Consider the following 15,637-nt stretch of genomic DNA (forward strand, 5'->3'; position numbering starts at 1 on the left):
ACACTTTCAGATTACGTTTTGTGCTATTCCCTGCTCCGTATTTAAAGAATTAGGCAGTCTCCTGATCTCGTTGGTCTTGGCTTGGATGAGAGCAGAGTGTGACCGGAAATTACTCAAAAGGTACAGACAAGAGGGGGAGTCTGGCGTTACCAGACCTAGAGCTGTACTGCATGGCAAGAGAGTTGCAACACGTTGCAAAATGGCAGGATGAGACAGATAATTGGGATAAAAGATTACTCAGAGAAACACTATGGGATATGACCTTATTGACACTTCATATTAGAGGTGACTGGAATACAAGACTAGTGCCATATGTAATACTACTAATGGCAAGTGTATGGGAAACTGGGGGTAAAAAGAGTCCTGTTCTGTGTTCCCTTTGCAAAAGACTAAGAGATATGGTGTCTGCATCCGTTTACTAATGTCTCCAGAGATATGCTGGTTGCGAGTAGAAGGAAGGAGGATGCCATACTCTTGGAGACCAGCACCCTGGTAAGGAAATCATAACTTTATAGGAGGCACAGGAGACGATCGCTGTCAGGCAGGGATAGTTATTACAATATGTAAACTTGGTAAGAGCTCCCAGTGAAATCTGGTTAGGGTTCCCAGAATACTCGACATGTTGGCTACGCTGACAGGACTGTTGGAAATGGGCCAATACTGGTGAACAGTTTCAGGACCCAGTCCTAGACACCCCACTGACGGACGGGGAATGGAAGGTAGCATGAATCCTGGTACAAGATGTCTTTAGCAATGTCTGTTTTAAATCAATACATTTAAATTACATGTATCAAACATATTTCCTTAACACCAGTCAAACTGAACAAGATATATTCACAGGTGTTAATTGCCTGCCCTAGGTGCCGCTTGTGGGATGCTATATTTCTTCATCTGACCTAGTCCTGCGCAGAAAATAATACACTGACTGAGAGAGGAAACACCTAGCTTGAATACGTTTTCTGGAATCCAATTAGTTGGGTCTGTGACCTAGACCTAAAAATAAAAACAATTATTAATAAATACTTGCTCTTCTAGGCTTAGAACTCGCGAAACAATGGATAGTCATCAAATGGTGAAACTAGAGGCACTCAGCGAAAAGTTGTTGGCACAGAGATGTGGTGGAGTGGACTTTGGCAGAGGACATAAACGTTTGTGAAATCATGATGGATGAGAAAGGTCAGCTAAACATAAATAAGTGGGCTGAAATTATAAGAGTATTTATGGGGCAGAAGGAATCCCAAACACATAAAGTTCAGATAAGAAGCTTGGGAAACCTAGATATGGTGGAGGTTTGGGTTCTGGTATATGATGACTGTCCGATATGGTAGTATCATCGGTTGAGGAGTATGAGTTGATTAAGCGTGCCTTCCGCTTCCCAAAGTCTCTCTTTTATGTCATTTGCGAAGGTGTATGCAGTGATCAAGATGTACTACAAAGATATAATTGTTAGTATGGTTCGGGTGTCTGTCTAGATGCAGTGTATGTATTATGATCTTCTACATTTGAATTGGTGTATAATGTTTGTCAAATATGAAGAAACAATAAAAAATAGGTAATTAAAAAAAGAATTTGATGGGACCGTTCACTGGTATTTTCAATAGTGGAGAACCATGACGGATTTTCTCTGTAAAGTATCCTACTGTCAAACTGAGGTTGGCTTAAGAAAATCAAATAAGACAGACATACATGAATACTTCTGAAGCCAATTTCCATCATTACTTTGCAAAACAGATAAAGCAACTAGAGAATGTTCTTGAGGATTAAAGCTTAGGGTAAATTATTTTGCAAAGAAAAGAAATGTAATAAAAAGAAAATTAATTCACCTTGTATCGGTCATAAATTTGTTCTCTTTTTGCTTGGTCATCTGGGTGAAGATTAGAGTCTCTTCTTACTAGTCGTAGAAGCATTGCTCTTTTCAAATCCATCCCAAGCTTTGAATTTAAATCCTCCTTTGGAGTCTAAAAGGTAAAAAAAGAACATTTTTAACAATGTCATTCGACACTTTTAATACACATTTAACAATAGCCCAACAATCTCAAGCCAAAAGGGCAGTAACTTCGAAACATCAGCCCTACCATTTACAAACCCAAAATTCGAGTTGAAGAAAACCTCAACTTTTGCAATCATATGAAAAGCACTAGATGCCATGGAAAGATTCCAGCTTTGTTTTTACTGATCCCATATTTCAGCTTCTGATTGCTGATCTACAACCTTTCTTCAAAAGCCTTGAAGCCCTGTCTTCGACGATTCCTTTCATTGATAAATGTATAGATGTCATGACTCATGACTTTACAATTTATATATTGCCCTCTAATATTCACTTTTGGTTGATTTTAGCCCGCTGATTGTATAGTGAGCTAGGAACTAGAATTGTACCTCTCAGTGCAGTACAGCAAGCTGCTCCTAGAGCTCCCTAGTGAGCAAGGTACCAGCACTGCATGTGGAGAAGTGTGGCTCACTGGTTAGAGGAGGCAGACCTGGAAGCAGAGGTCAGCCCGGAAACAAGGTTTCAATTCCCGGCTCGGCGGGGTCTTGAGTCCTAAAATGTCCATGGACTCGACAATTCTCGCTCCGGTGCCTACTTGATTCACGGGTTCACACTCTGCGACTCTGGGTAATAGCCTGCTTAATCTCCACAACGGCCCCTCGCGGCGGGATGCCTGGTTTTCACCTTGCGGATACCCTGCCGGGGTTATCTCACAGGGGAATACCAGGACGGGTTCCCTAGGCAAGCGCTTAGAAACCGCTTGGTGATTTGCGCTATATAAATTCCTGTACATTTACATTTACATGTATAGGTGCAGTACCACAAGCTGTTCCTAGAGATACCCAGTGAGCAAGGCACCAGCACTGCTTGTCTAGGTGCAGCACCACAAGCTGCTCCTAGAGGTCCCTAGTAAGCATCACAAACTTTTGGTCACACATGTGACGAGTACATTAAAATAGCTATGTCCATATATAAAATTAACAACTTTGAAATGTGACAAAACAATTACTATATTAATTCCGATTAGGTTCTACTCTATGTTGAGCTGATGAAGGGAATTTATAGAAGGCCTTATATAAATGTGAGATGTGTAGGTGCAATACCGCAAGCTGCGCCTAGAGATCCCTAGTGAGCATCATAAACTTTGAAGATATGGTAAATCCACCCAAACCCATAATGCATTGCAAGCAAACACAGTACCACAGTACATTCAATATATACAATAAGTAGCTTTGAAATGTGACAAAAGAATTATTATATTAATCACGGATTTGGTTGTACTTTATGTGGAGGCGATGAAGAGAAATTTATAGAAGGTCTAATATCGATGTGTAGGTGCAGTACTGCAAGCTGCGTCTAGAGGTCCCTAATGAGCATCAAACTATTGGTCACATATGGTACTCCCCTAATGCATTGCATGCAAGACAGTAGCACAAGTACATTCAAATACCTATGTCCATATCTACAATTAATAGCTTTGAAATGTGACAAAACAATTATTATATTAATTCCGATTACATTGTACGCTATGTGGAGCTGATGAAGGGAAATTTATAGACGGTCTAATATAAATGTGAGATGAATAGGTGCAGTACCACAAGCTGCGCCTAGAGGTCCCTAGTGAGCATCAGAAACTTTGAAGATATGGTAAATCCACCCAACCCATAATGCATTGCATGCAAGACAGTACCACAGTACATTCAATATATATAATTTGTAGCTTTGAAATGTGACAAAAGAATTATTACATTAATTTCAGATTAGGTTGTACTCTATGTAGAGCTGATGAAGGGAAATTTATAGACTGTCTAATATAAATGTGAGAGGTGTTAGCCAGTAACGTAACCACTGCCAACATTGTTTAGGACCAAGTGAGTGTCCTGTCTGAAGGACTTTATCCTCATCCCTGCTGGAGATATTCTCCTGCTGTGCTGGACAGCAATAAAAACGGGTGTGGTCATGACCAGCTCAGCTCGTCATGAGCACAGGAGCACTGTGCTGCATGACGAGTTGAGCTCGTCATGAGCATCGAAGGGGTTAAGAAAATAGTGCTGAGGCTGTAATTAAAACCTAGGGCATAACAACACATGTAATTGGGGATGTCCTCATGGGAGGTTACAAAAAAAGACAGGGAGATATTATGGAGGGACTACAAAGCCTAATCACCAATAAAAAGCCACCATTTACAAAGGACAAGGACAGGAGCCAATTAAAAAGATGGGCCGGAAATAGGTTGAGCTTTATGCACATATCCTGAATACATCATGTCTCGAAGAGACAGCGCAAGCGCTACCTAGGCGAGACCTAAAAACATTTAATTGGATGAGCTCACTTAGCCTCTCACTGGGCTGGAGCAAGTCAAAAATATTAAAATCAATCATCTTGCAGTGAAACGAAAAAATACTCCTTGTTATAGATTAAGTCAGCACAGATTCTGAATTGTTAAAAAAATAAAAATAAAAGACAAAGCTGAGGGTGTAGCTGCAAACCACTATAAAACTGTTCACATAAACAGTCAAGCCACTCATGACTACTCAACGACCACCCAAATCATCCATCTTTCCATCATGTTCTTCTGGTACTTAATCTGGTTAAAAAAAAAGTTATTCACAGTAAACTCCCAAAAAGTTCATTTGAATATTTTCAGATTTCCAAACCTAAACATTTGCGACTTTACATTCCCCTGTGGACCACACAATTAATCAGAATCTTAAAAAACAGCAAATGCTACAATGCCCAGGGCTGTCATTGGAAGTAATTTACTCCAGGAACCCATACATTGGGAGTCAAGGTCTGACGGAGGAAAGAGGGAGGAGCCATGATGGTCAGAGCTTGAAAAGCAGGTTCTGTCAACGTATACATTTAAAAAAAAAATCTGCTGCAAAGAAATTGGCATTAAGGACTCTCTTGATAGTAAAGCAGTTCTAGCTGACTTAATTGGTCACAAAGAGGTTGCATTTTAAAATTTCTAGCAGTGTTAAGACACCTGCTGCAGAGATCGTTGTGTGCCCAGTAATTTTGAGGCGATTATATTAGTGGTAAGATAACGCTAGTAGTTAAATCAGTTCTGAGAGAGTTGTGTGTTTTGTGCTGTCACAGTTTCACCTCATAAAGTAGCATAGAGGGTTATTAATGTTCCTGCTACAAAGCATATACAGATCACATTTGTATTTTATGTAGGTGGGCTACTGCCATAGACACCAAGATCATTTTCTTACTTCCAGTTCATAAATTGCAATCCTCCTAACATAGTACAGTGATCTATTTTCTGGCATCAAGGAGCTGCAAGCAAACTGCAAGTCATGGGTTTAGATCCTTATTGTTTTTGCACAATATGTTGTTATTGTAAGATTGTAAGTAAGGAATCCTTTGGAAAGTAATAGTCTTCTTAATAGAGACAACCACAAATCACAGTTACATTTTATATTGTGACTTTGTGTCCCTAACAACCATTCATTCTTAAAATATAAAAAAAGACCTTATAACCCTCATTGTAATAGGTAACATTTTCTAAACATTAATTTACCCAGTTATTTATTGTGCCTGTGTGTGATGTAACCTGCTCTAACACCCTACACTGAGATAAATAACTCCATATAAGAATGAACTAAAAATTAAAAAAAATCAGTATTTGTGTAGTTACTCATAAACAGATAAATCTTGCATTCTTACAGAGCATGCACTTCTTACATTGCTTGAACAAAGTCAATAACCAGCCTATAAGTCACAGTTCTGCTAAAGTGCATGTGAAGTGATAAGATCTGTGCCTTTTTTTCCTTCCATTGCATTGGCATCGATGTGTTAAGCTCCAGATGGCTCCCAGAAGAAGGTCCTTTAAATCAGGCTTTTTTGGGGGGGGAGGCAGCTGTAAGTGAAAATAAGAAAGCCCCCTTGCTGCCTTGCCTGCAGGTCGTTGCTCCAAACGGAATGCAGACAATGAGCAGGCGCTGCAGAATTAGGTTCTGGTGTGAGAAAATGACACCACAACGAATTCAGCATATTTCCCTGGGCGGCTGGATCCCAGATCCAGCAAAGAAAAAGCTGCTGGAACTGGGATCCGGCTGGGTCCTACTACTTTCCAGCACAAACAAAATGCATTTCAAAATTCACTTTTCTGGTTATGACTTTTATAAGCATAATCCCAGAGCAGGGTCCTCTAGGCTGCTTACGTGTACATGTTATGAATTTGCTTATTTGTTCAACACCACACTTTATATTAACTCAATTCAAATCAAAGGAAGTCGCTCCAATGATCTCTACAACTAACCAGTGTCCAATAACATGCCCCAGAAATATGGGAATCAACTAATTCTAAAAATACACCAGATTTAAAGTATCACTATCCCAGAAAACACGTGCCCCAATGGAAACAGAGGGAAACAAAAAGGCCAGACCGTTCGGGATGGGCTGCTCCTATTAGATCAGGCCCAACAAAGATTTACATCCAGTAGGTTCCTGCTAGAGGTGGCAGGGTGGAGAAAACTACTGACTCGATTGCGGTTGAGAATAATTCATGCAATCTACTGCTCACTTTTTTGTTTTCCTCCATGTGACAGGTATGCACAGAAGTAAGTCCTCCGCTCAATAGGCCAAAGGACTCAAGCTACTCTTTGGTAACAAGGTCAAAACAGACTGAAGCTGGTCTAGGGTTGCTCATGTTCCTGCACAGAAGGAACTCAGGCTGGATCTCTGGGCTAGTTTTTTTCCTAGGTGACATAGTGGGCAAAACAAAAGCACTACTAGACTGAGATCAGGAGTACTTAACCAATGAGTGGAGAAGTGTGGCTCACTGGTTAGAGCAGGCAGACCCTGAAGCAGAGGTCAGACCTGGGACCAGGGTTCAATTCCCGACGCGGCAGGGTGTTGAGCTCAAATGTCCATGGACTCGATAATTCTCGCTTCGGTGCCTGACCTAATCATGGGTTCACACTCTGCAACTCTGGGCATTAAGCTTGCTTAATCTCCACAACGGCCCCCCGCGGCGGGATGCCTGGCTTTCACCTTGGGGATGCCCTGTAGGGGCTATCTCACAGGGAAAAGCCAGGACGGGTTCCCAAGGCAAGCGCGGAGATACCCCTTCGGGGGTCGATTCAGGCGCTATATAAGAAACATAATAATTGAGATTAATTCAAACAATCCACACATCAGATTTTTGTTTCCCCTAATGATTGATATCAGTACAGGAGAGGTTGCCAGTTTTTCCAGCGCGAGGATACACTTAATAATCTTTGTTTTCATGCCCAGAACTCAAATTTGATGTAGCTTCTTCAAGAGGAGAAGGGGAATGCTTGAAAAAAGCACACTTACTTTTGCAGGGATCCAGTGGTTAATTTGGTTCACATCTCGGAGTACCGGTAGCAATGGACAAATAGTAAACGTAGTGCTGCTACTGTAGGCGTGCACATACACACACACACACACACACACACACACAAACCTTAATAAAGCAGATTATATAAAGCTTGAACAAATAGAATATTGCTGCCGTCTTTCTTAATCATAACTGTGTGACAAAGTACACAAGCCTTTTTACTCCACTTGTTCTTGTGGCGAGACCTTTACTGAAAGCAAGTGGCTCATTCTGATCACATCTTTGCAATGACCGGGTTCTGTGAAATGTCTAATTTTTGCTTAGAACAGGCTCACAAAATTAATTCTGCATCCATAATAGTGTGTGCAACAATCCAATTGGTTTGTAAAAAGAACCCTCACCCACCTACCTATTTGTGGCATGCTTCATCATAGGGTTCCCACCTAGGATGCCGAGTGCCTCCTGGGTGAGCTTCGACACCTAATTACAGCAGAGCTGGTGTTTGTTGGTGACAGTTTGTGATGGTAGTGAGTTAAAACTGCCTACAGGGCCCCCTCCTAACCAGGAATTCTTTAATACTGGGGCCCGGTGGTAGGATTAAAAAGGAGGCGATGCAGACGTCTGGGAGATATAATTGATGTCTTACATCCTATAAACGGTCTACATGTTTCAGTAAAAGAAGGTTTTCAATACATGGCTTTCTTCAGGACTAAAGGTGGAGAGACCAACCACATTGCTCAGTCTGCAGTATGTGAGAGCAAACACACTAAGATGTGCTAAGTGTAGCAGAAATTCTCTCCTTGTGAAAAGTTAACTTACGATTTTCACCTAACTTGATGTATCTGAAAAGTAAAAGCGTGAAAATTATCCGTAGTTATAGCACAAACATTTTGATGCAGTACATGACATAGTGCCTTTACATCTATATCATCAATCACAGCATGCAACGGACACATTTCTCCATGCATGCCAATTATATCCCATATATTGGTCTGTGTCGGCTTACCAAAATATTTGTATCACAGGGGGATGCCATATCTATTTACTTGGCATTCCTTAATTTTCAGAATGTGAGATAGCGAGCAATTCCGAAAGTGCCTGCATTGTCGCAACTCTGAACTATACACCACTATTAACACAGTGAGTAAAGTTTTAATTGTGCATAACCACATTTCTGTCAATGATTATCATTTCATTTTAATCTTTATTTCGGTCAACATATAACCATAAAAGATTCAATTCTTTAAAAAAAACATTACATTTTCAATACTTCCTCCATGATTTCGCATGTAATCAAAAGCGGTTAGGACACAAAGGACAGGGCATCGATCTTAATTCTACAATAAGATTTAAAACACACAGCCTCAGCTTCGCCATAAAACCTATCTATCCTTAAATAACATTAAAAATCAACATGCTGGCCAACTATTTACCAAATTTAAAAGCCTTCACATCATAAAAATATATACAAAAATAGGACGGATGAATCGTACAACCTTGACCATTTGAAAGTGCAAGTGCTTATCTTGGCCTATGTTATGGACTAGCAAACGGTAATTTTACTTGTTTTCCTTTTATAGCGTTAGCCCACTTCTCTTCCTTGTCAAGAATACATTAAATAAGAATCTGCTTACAGCAAAAACTATTTTTTGCGAAGAGTCAGTTCTTAAAATACGCAAGGCATTACTACAACTCCTGGTGCCTAACAGCCTGCAACACGGTTTAATCCAACGTTTCCTCGCAGTAATATATGCTGCGCAGAAAAATAATATGTGCACATCATTTTCCCTTGCTGGCTTTGTACATAGGGGACAAAGGTCAATGATTATCACAATAAAAAAATCCATTTGGCAGAGAAAAAAAGATTAGGTGAGTGATGATTAAAAAATGCCCGAAATCAAGTAGTGAGGCATATGTAACAAAACAAAGATAAAAAATTCCAAATTCTATCTGAACCTTACATACGTCGCTCTAGGATTGGGCGATATGGATCCAGGTAGGGGCACTGCCTGTAGTCACACTCTACTAGAAAAAGTATCAACCAGTCAAAGCAATGCAATACGTCTTTAAATTGGTAGAATGGCTTTTATCTTCCCTCATACCCCACTTACTTCACCAAGGTCCACTGCCCGTGTGTGGTACCTATTCAGGTCTTCCCACGGGATCCCGTGATCCGGCATCCTCAGCTTTTCAAGTAAATCTGAAGCTGGATGATCAGGTGCGTCAGAGCACACACGTTTGACGTCACAAGCTCACTTTAGCGTGATGGCCAAACAAAATGAACCACCTCTGATTGGTTAGAGCAGACCTGCCCTTCTATATTGCGGTGCACTTGAAAAAAAAACCAAATATACAAGACAGACTAGGCCTTTTGTTTGTGTGTGTTCATAACAAATATTATAAGGGAGTATTTGAGCTATCAATATGTCCACGTATTTAATTTGAGCAGTAAATACAATGATTCCAGTGCAATTATTTTGCATGTGCGGTAGATGTTAATTACCAGCATAAATCATTTTGCTGGTAAGTATGTCAATTCTGAGTTTCTGAATATTCTCTTAGATTTATTTTTAACATACTGACAACTCCCAATATTCTGCGAATAAGCTTGTAACCATTAGTCTGTGTCGTAGGAAGGTTCTATATATGAAGGTTGGAAAAACAAGGAGATTCATCCATTACTGATAGCATTACAAAGGATACTATTGTTTAGTCCCTTTTTATGAGTGGATAAACTGTAGATCCAACGATGCTCTTTTTCAAGGAGTCAGTTTCGTAAGTTTTCTTGGGTATGTTCTATTTGCTCGATGATAACCCATTTTAAGTCATTAGTGGTATGTCCAGCTTGTAAAAAATGATCAATCATTTTTGTAGTGTTGCGATTGCATTGTATGTTACGATATTCGCAAATCCTTACCTTGATTTTTCTGCTGGTCATTCTGATGTACTGTAGACCACAAGGGCACGTAATCAGATATAACATTCATTGAATTGCAATCGGTGTGTCGTCTTAGATACCATGTTTTCCTGGTTCTAAGTTTAGGGTCTTTGTGATGGCAGTCAGATGGCACACACTAAATTTCTACAGGAATAGTGTCTGGTTACTTTTAGTAAGCCCCAGCATTGAGTATGGTGTTACCCGAGTGAACAGAAGGTTTTTCTGGGGCGTGTGGACACTAAACAGTCCTTCAGGCTTCTGGCTTTTGTGACAGAAAATAGTGTTTTTTTCTACCTGGGATTTCTTGTTTGTAGGCTGCCCCAATGTTTGTTGATAATTTTTGTCATTTTGCTTGAAATGGTGTTATATGTTTTAACACAGGTGAGGTGTGTAACTGCATTTGTCTGCAGATTTTAATCTAGAAGGGAATCTCTATTTTAATTATGTGCTGTTTTCTGAGAAGCGTTTACAGTTTTCTCTGGGTATTCTCAGTCTCTTAATTTCTTTGATAGGGCCATTGATTGAACATGATAGTCATCTGATGTGTGAATCTCAAGTTCTTATCACAATTATTCAGCCAAGTTAGGAAAGGGTTGAGTGTCTTCTTTCCCCTGTCAGATCATCAATATATAGTCAATATATATTTTCCAAAAATTGTATCTGTTACTTGAACAGGTTGTTGGTGTTAAGAATATGAACTTTTTCAAATTCATATACATATTATCCAGCTGCACTTGGGGCAAAAGTGCTGCCCATGGATGTTCCATATGTTTGGAGGGACAGTTTGCCTTGAAACTCATTTTATTTCTTTTAGAGTCAGCTTAGCACATCCAACCATAAAATCTTTAGGGGTTTTAAAATCTCATGTGATTCCATCCAAGGCATTCTTAATGACCCTGACAGTATTTTCTTGGGGGAGACTGGTGTAAAGACTTTCTATGCTTAGACTCACTAAGACACTGGTTTCTGAATCAAAACTTATATCATTTAATAAATTGAGTAAATGCTTTGTAAATGTATGTATAGGCATTTATATAGCGCACTACTTACCCGTAGGGTCCCAAGGCGCTTCGACCGCTGCGAAACCCTTCCTGGCTTCCCTGAGAGATGGTCCCTTAATGGGTATCTCCAGGGTGAGACCAGGCATCCCCGGCGGTCTGGTGGGGCCGTTAGTGAAGATGAGGCAAGCTAATGCCCAGAGTTGCCGAGTGTGATCGCTGATCAGAGTTTTCATCGAGGCGAGAGAATTATCGAGTCCGCTGACCCTGGTCCAGAAACCTGCCGCGCCGGGAATCGAACCCTGGTCCCGGGCCGTCCTCTGCTCTCGGGTCTGCCGCCTCTAACCAGTGAGCCACACTACTTCACTCTTTGTGTCTTTCAAATAAGTGGTGGCCTTCTGTACTATTGGGTTAAGGAAGAAATCACAGAAGCCGTATAATTTTTCAAGGAGAGAACCAATTCCTGACACTATAGGACGACCAGGGGGGTGTGGTCCTATTTTTAAGAATTTTGTGGAGTGTATAGAAGTATGGAGTTTTTGCATTTTATGTGCATAGAAACTCTGCCTCCTGTTTTGTAATAAATACCTGGGTCTTTGCTTCTTCCACCAATAGACTGATTTTCTCTTTTAATTCCCCCGAAGGGTCCTCTTGGATCGTTTTATACTCCTTTCTGTTTAGCAGTCGTTTACATTCTGCTCTCTAATCAACTTTATATTGTAAAACCACTCCTTCCCCTTTGCAATCCCCTCAACGGGTATCGCCATTGGTGCAGGGCAAAAAGTGGATTTCAATCTCAGGCCTGTGTCCTCATTACTCTCCAGATCCTCACTAGGATCATGGTTTTCGAAAAAAAGCTTTTAATTTGACTTTCCTGTAAAAACCAGATAACTCACAATGAAGGCAAAATTTGTCAAGGCGTACTTTGGGAACAAAACCCAGTTCTTTATTCAATATTCTCTCTTCAGGTGGTGTTAATTGTGTGAGGATAGGTTCAAAACTAGCCCTGATGTATGCTGGGACCGGTTTGGAACTAGATGCGATGGGTGCTAGGACCTGGTGGGGCATCTTTGGATTTGCTCCTTGTTGTTTACTCTTACTGTTCTCTCTTCGTCCGCCCAGTGTACCAGACTTCGACCTTGTCTTCTGCCTCTTCTCCTTTCCCCCTCCCTACAAAAGGGAATCTTTCGTTATGGGAATAGAATAGAAAGGTAGCGGGCTTGGTCATATGGGGGGTTCCATCCAAACACTGGATGGGGTTGAGGTTGATTGAACTGAAATGGGAAACTCATTTGGCCATGGTGAAGAAATTGTTGCCACTGTTGTAAACATTGTTGGAATCGATTACTGCCTCGTTGTTTTCCCTTCAAGCTACTCATGCTTGATCCACTACTTATCGATATGGAACCTTCCTACTACACAGACTAATGATTACAAGCTTATTCGTAGAACATGGGGAGTTGTCAGTATGTTAAAAATAACACTTAGAAACTATTCAGAAACTCAGAATTAACATACTTACCAGCGAAATGATTTATTTGGGTAATTAACATCTACCGCACATGCAAAATAATCGCACTTGAATCATTGTATTTACTGCTAAAATTAAATACGTGGACATATTGATTGTTAGCGCAGATACTAACTTATAATATTTGTTATGAACACACACAAACAAAAGGCCTAGTCTGTCTTCTTGTATATTTAGTTCTTTTTTCAACTGCACCGCAATATAGAAGGGCAGGTCTGTTTTAACCAATCAGAGGTGGTTCATTTTGTTTCGTCATTACGCTAAAGTGAGCGTGTGACGTCGAACCTGTGCGCCCTGACGCGCCTGACCATCCAGCTTCACATTTACTTGAAAAGCTGAAGATGTCAGATCACGGGCAACTTCGGGAACCTGTGTGAAGACCTGAATAGGTACCACACACAAGCAGTGGACCTTGATGAAGTAAGTGGGGTACGAGGGAAGATAAGAGCCATGATACCAATTTAAAGACATATTGCATAACTTTGACTGGCTGAAACTTTTCCTTGTAGAGTGTGACTACAGGCACTGCCCTGACCAGGATCTACGTCACCCAATCCCAGACCGACATAAGTAAGGCTCAGACCAATTTGAATGTTTTTACCTTTGTTTTGTTACATATGCCTCATTAATTGATTTCGGGCATTTTTTTAATCATCTCTCACCTAACCCTTTTTCCCTGTCATATGGATTTTTTAACTGCGATAATCATTGACAGAAATTTGGTTATGCATGATTAAAACTTCACTCACTGTGTCAATAGTGGTGTATAGTTCAGAATTGCGACAATGCACAGGGGATTGTTCGCTATCTCACATTCTGGAGATTAAGGAAACCCCAGTAAATAGATATGATCAAAATATTTTGGTGAACCGACACAGACCAATATATGGGATATAGGTGGCATGCATGGAGAAATTTGGCCATTGCATTCCATGATTGATGATATAGATGACAAGGTACTATGTCATGTACTGCATCAAAATGTTTGTGTTATAACTATGGCTAACTTTCAAGCTTTTACTTTTCCTATACATCAAGTTAGGTGAAAATTGTAAGTTACCTTTTCACAAGGAGAGAATTGCTCCTATACTTAGCACACCTTAGTGTGTGTGCTCTCACATACTGCAAACTGAGCAATTAGTTTGGTCTCTCCACCTTTGGTCCTGAAGAAAGGCATGTATTGAAAACCTTCTTTGGCTGAAACATGTAAACCGTTTATAGAATGTAAGACATCAAATATATCTCCCAGACATCTGCATTTCCTCCTTTTTAATCCTACTAAGGGGCCCCAGTATTAAAGCACTCCTAGTTAGGAGGGTGACCCTGTAGGCCGTTAACTGACTACCATCAGAAACTGTCACCAACAAACACCAGCTCTGCTGTAATCAGGCGTTGAAGCACACCCAGGATGCACTCGGCATCCTAGGTGGGAACCCTATGATGAAGCATGCTACCAACTAGGTTGGTGGGTGAGGGTTCTTTTTACAAACCTATTGGTTTGTTGCACACACTATTTTGGACGCAGAATTTATTTTGTGAGCCGGTTCTTTTTGATTGATTACATTTACACTGGGGAAAGGGACGAGTCACGACTGTTTAATCGCTCTCTTCTTGATCAATTATAATTTTTGCTTAGCACAAGGCCTAACTCATTCATCCAAAATCAAAACTAACCAAATCGTATTCACCTCAATAATATTTAATTTATAACAATCTGTACCATTCTCTTTAAATAAACCCTATGTAGACCACATACATAAAACGTTTTGAACAAAATCCACAATTGTAGACATTTTAAAGTTTAGCAAAGTGGCTACATCAAGCCTAACCCTTCATAGTCCATGGCAACAACCCCTTGTCAAAGGGTATTGCCATCTCCCAACAATCGAGAACGCAGGTGGTCTAGTACTGGCTATTTAACCCTCAAAAAACACCCTGCTCATTTTTAGTAGCTTTTTTGTAAAACAATATGGTCCACGCTAGTTGTTGGCCATCAAGAACTAGAGAAAACCTTTTTAATCAAGGTAATCACAACCTCCAAGTACCGACACAGGTATTCATCCATGCAACAACTGCTTGTACAAGCTCTATTCTATTTGACAAACATTGTGCTTTGGATATATTTGCACTCAGTGGTGACAGTACAAGGTAACAGTCCTACACACATGTTCAAACCAGATCGGCGGTGGCTCATTCACATGAACTATCGGTGCTGTTAGATCTTCATGCACCGGATCTCCTCTTTTTAACGGAGACCTGGTTCTGTGATGACTCCCTACCTACGCTGCTAGCCACTCTGCCTGCTCCTTACTACACCCTCCGAGCGGATCGCTCTTCTGGCAGAGCGGGGGGCGGCGTAGCAGTCATTGCCCGATCTGACCTTCCCTTTCAACTGCTCTCTCTCCCCGATATTGCTACCACTGAGTATCTCGCTATCCGTACTACGTCCACTTCCCCCCCTCTCACCTGTATGCTCATCTATCGTCCTTCTCAGTCACCTCTACGCTTTCTCCCTGATTTCCAGGAGGTACTAGCCACCCTCGCCGTTAATAATTCCTCTGTGTTACTACTGGGTGATTTTAACTTCTGGCCCTCTGACCCTGCAGAGTGTCTATCTTCCAGAGAGTTTTCAGACACACTTTTATCTCTTAATTTTGTCTCCCATGTTTTTTCCCCAACTCACGTCAAGGGCCATGTCCTGGACCAGATCTGGTCCTTGAACTGCCCTGTTGACTCTCTCTCTATTTCTCCCTGCACTTGGTCCGACCACCACCTGCTTTATTTTCCTCTTCCTCTTACTTCTACACTTAGGGTCCCCCTTCCTAAAAATGTTTGGGTCCGCTCGTGAAGCAGAGTTGACCCGGCGAACTTG

The 15,637-nt window shown here is 40.9% G+C and overlaps 1 protein-coding gene across 2 annotated transcripts in view; it reads right to left on the reverse strand.

Moving 5' to 3' along the window:
- The window catches only part of MRPL28 (mitochondrial ribosomal protein L28), a 223,541-nt gene that overhangs the window by 86,074 nt on the left and 121,830 nt on the right, over positions 1-15,637 (reverse strand). For both annotated transcript variants that reach the window (XM_086941368.1, XM_086941369.1), the window contains exon 4: positions 1,824-1,958. In XM_086941368.1, coding sequence (XP_086797494.1) covers positions 1,824-1,958 — 135 coding nt within the window. The remainder of the gene's footprint in view (positions 1-1,823; positions 1,959-15,637) is intronic.

This window comes from Lissotriton vulgaris, chromosome 10, assembly GCF_964263255.1.
Source record: "Lissotriton vulgaris chromosome 10, aLisVul1.2, whole genome shotgun sequence".
Classification (NCBI taxonomy): Eukaryota; Metazoa; Chordata; class Amphibia; order Caudata; family Salamandridae; genus Lissotriton; species Lissotriton vulgaris.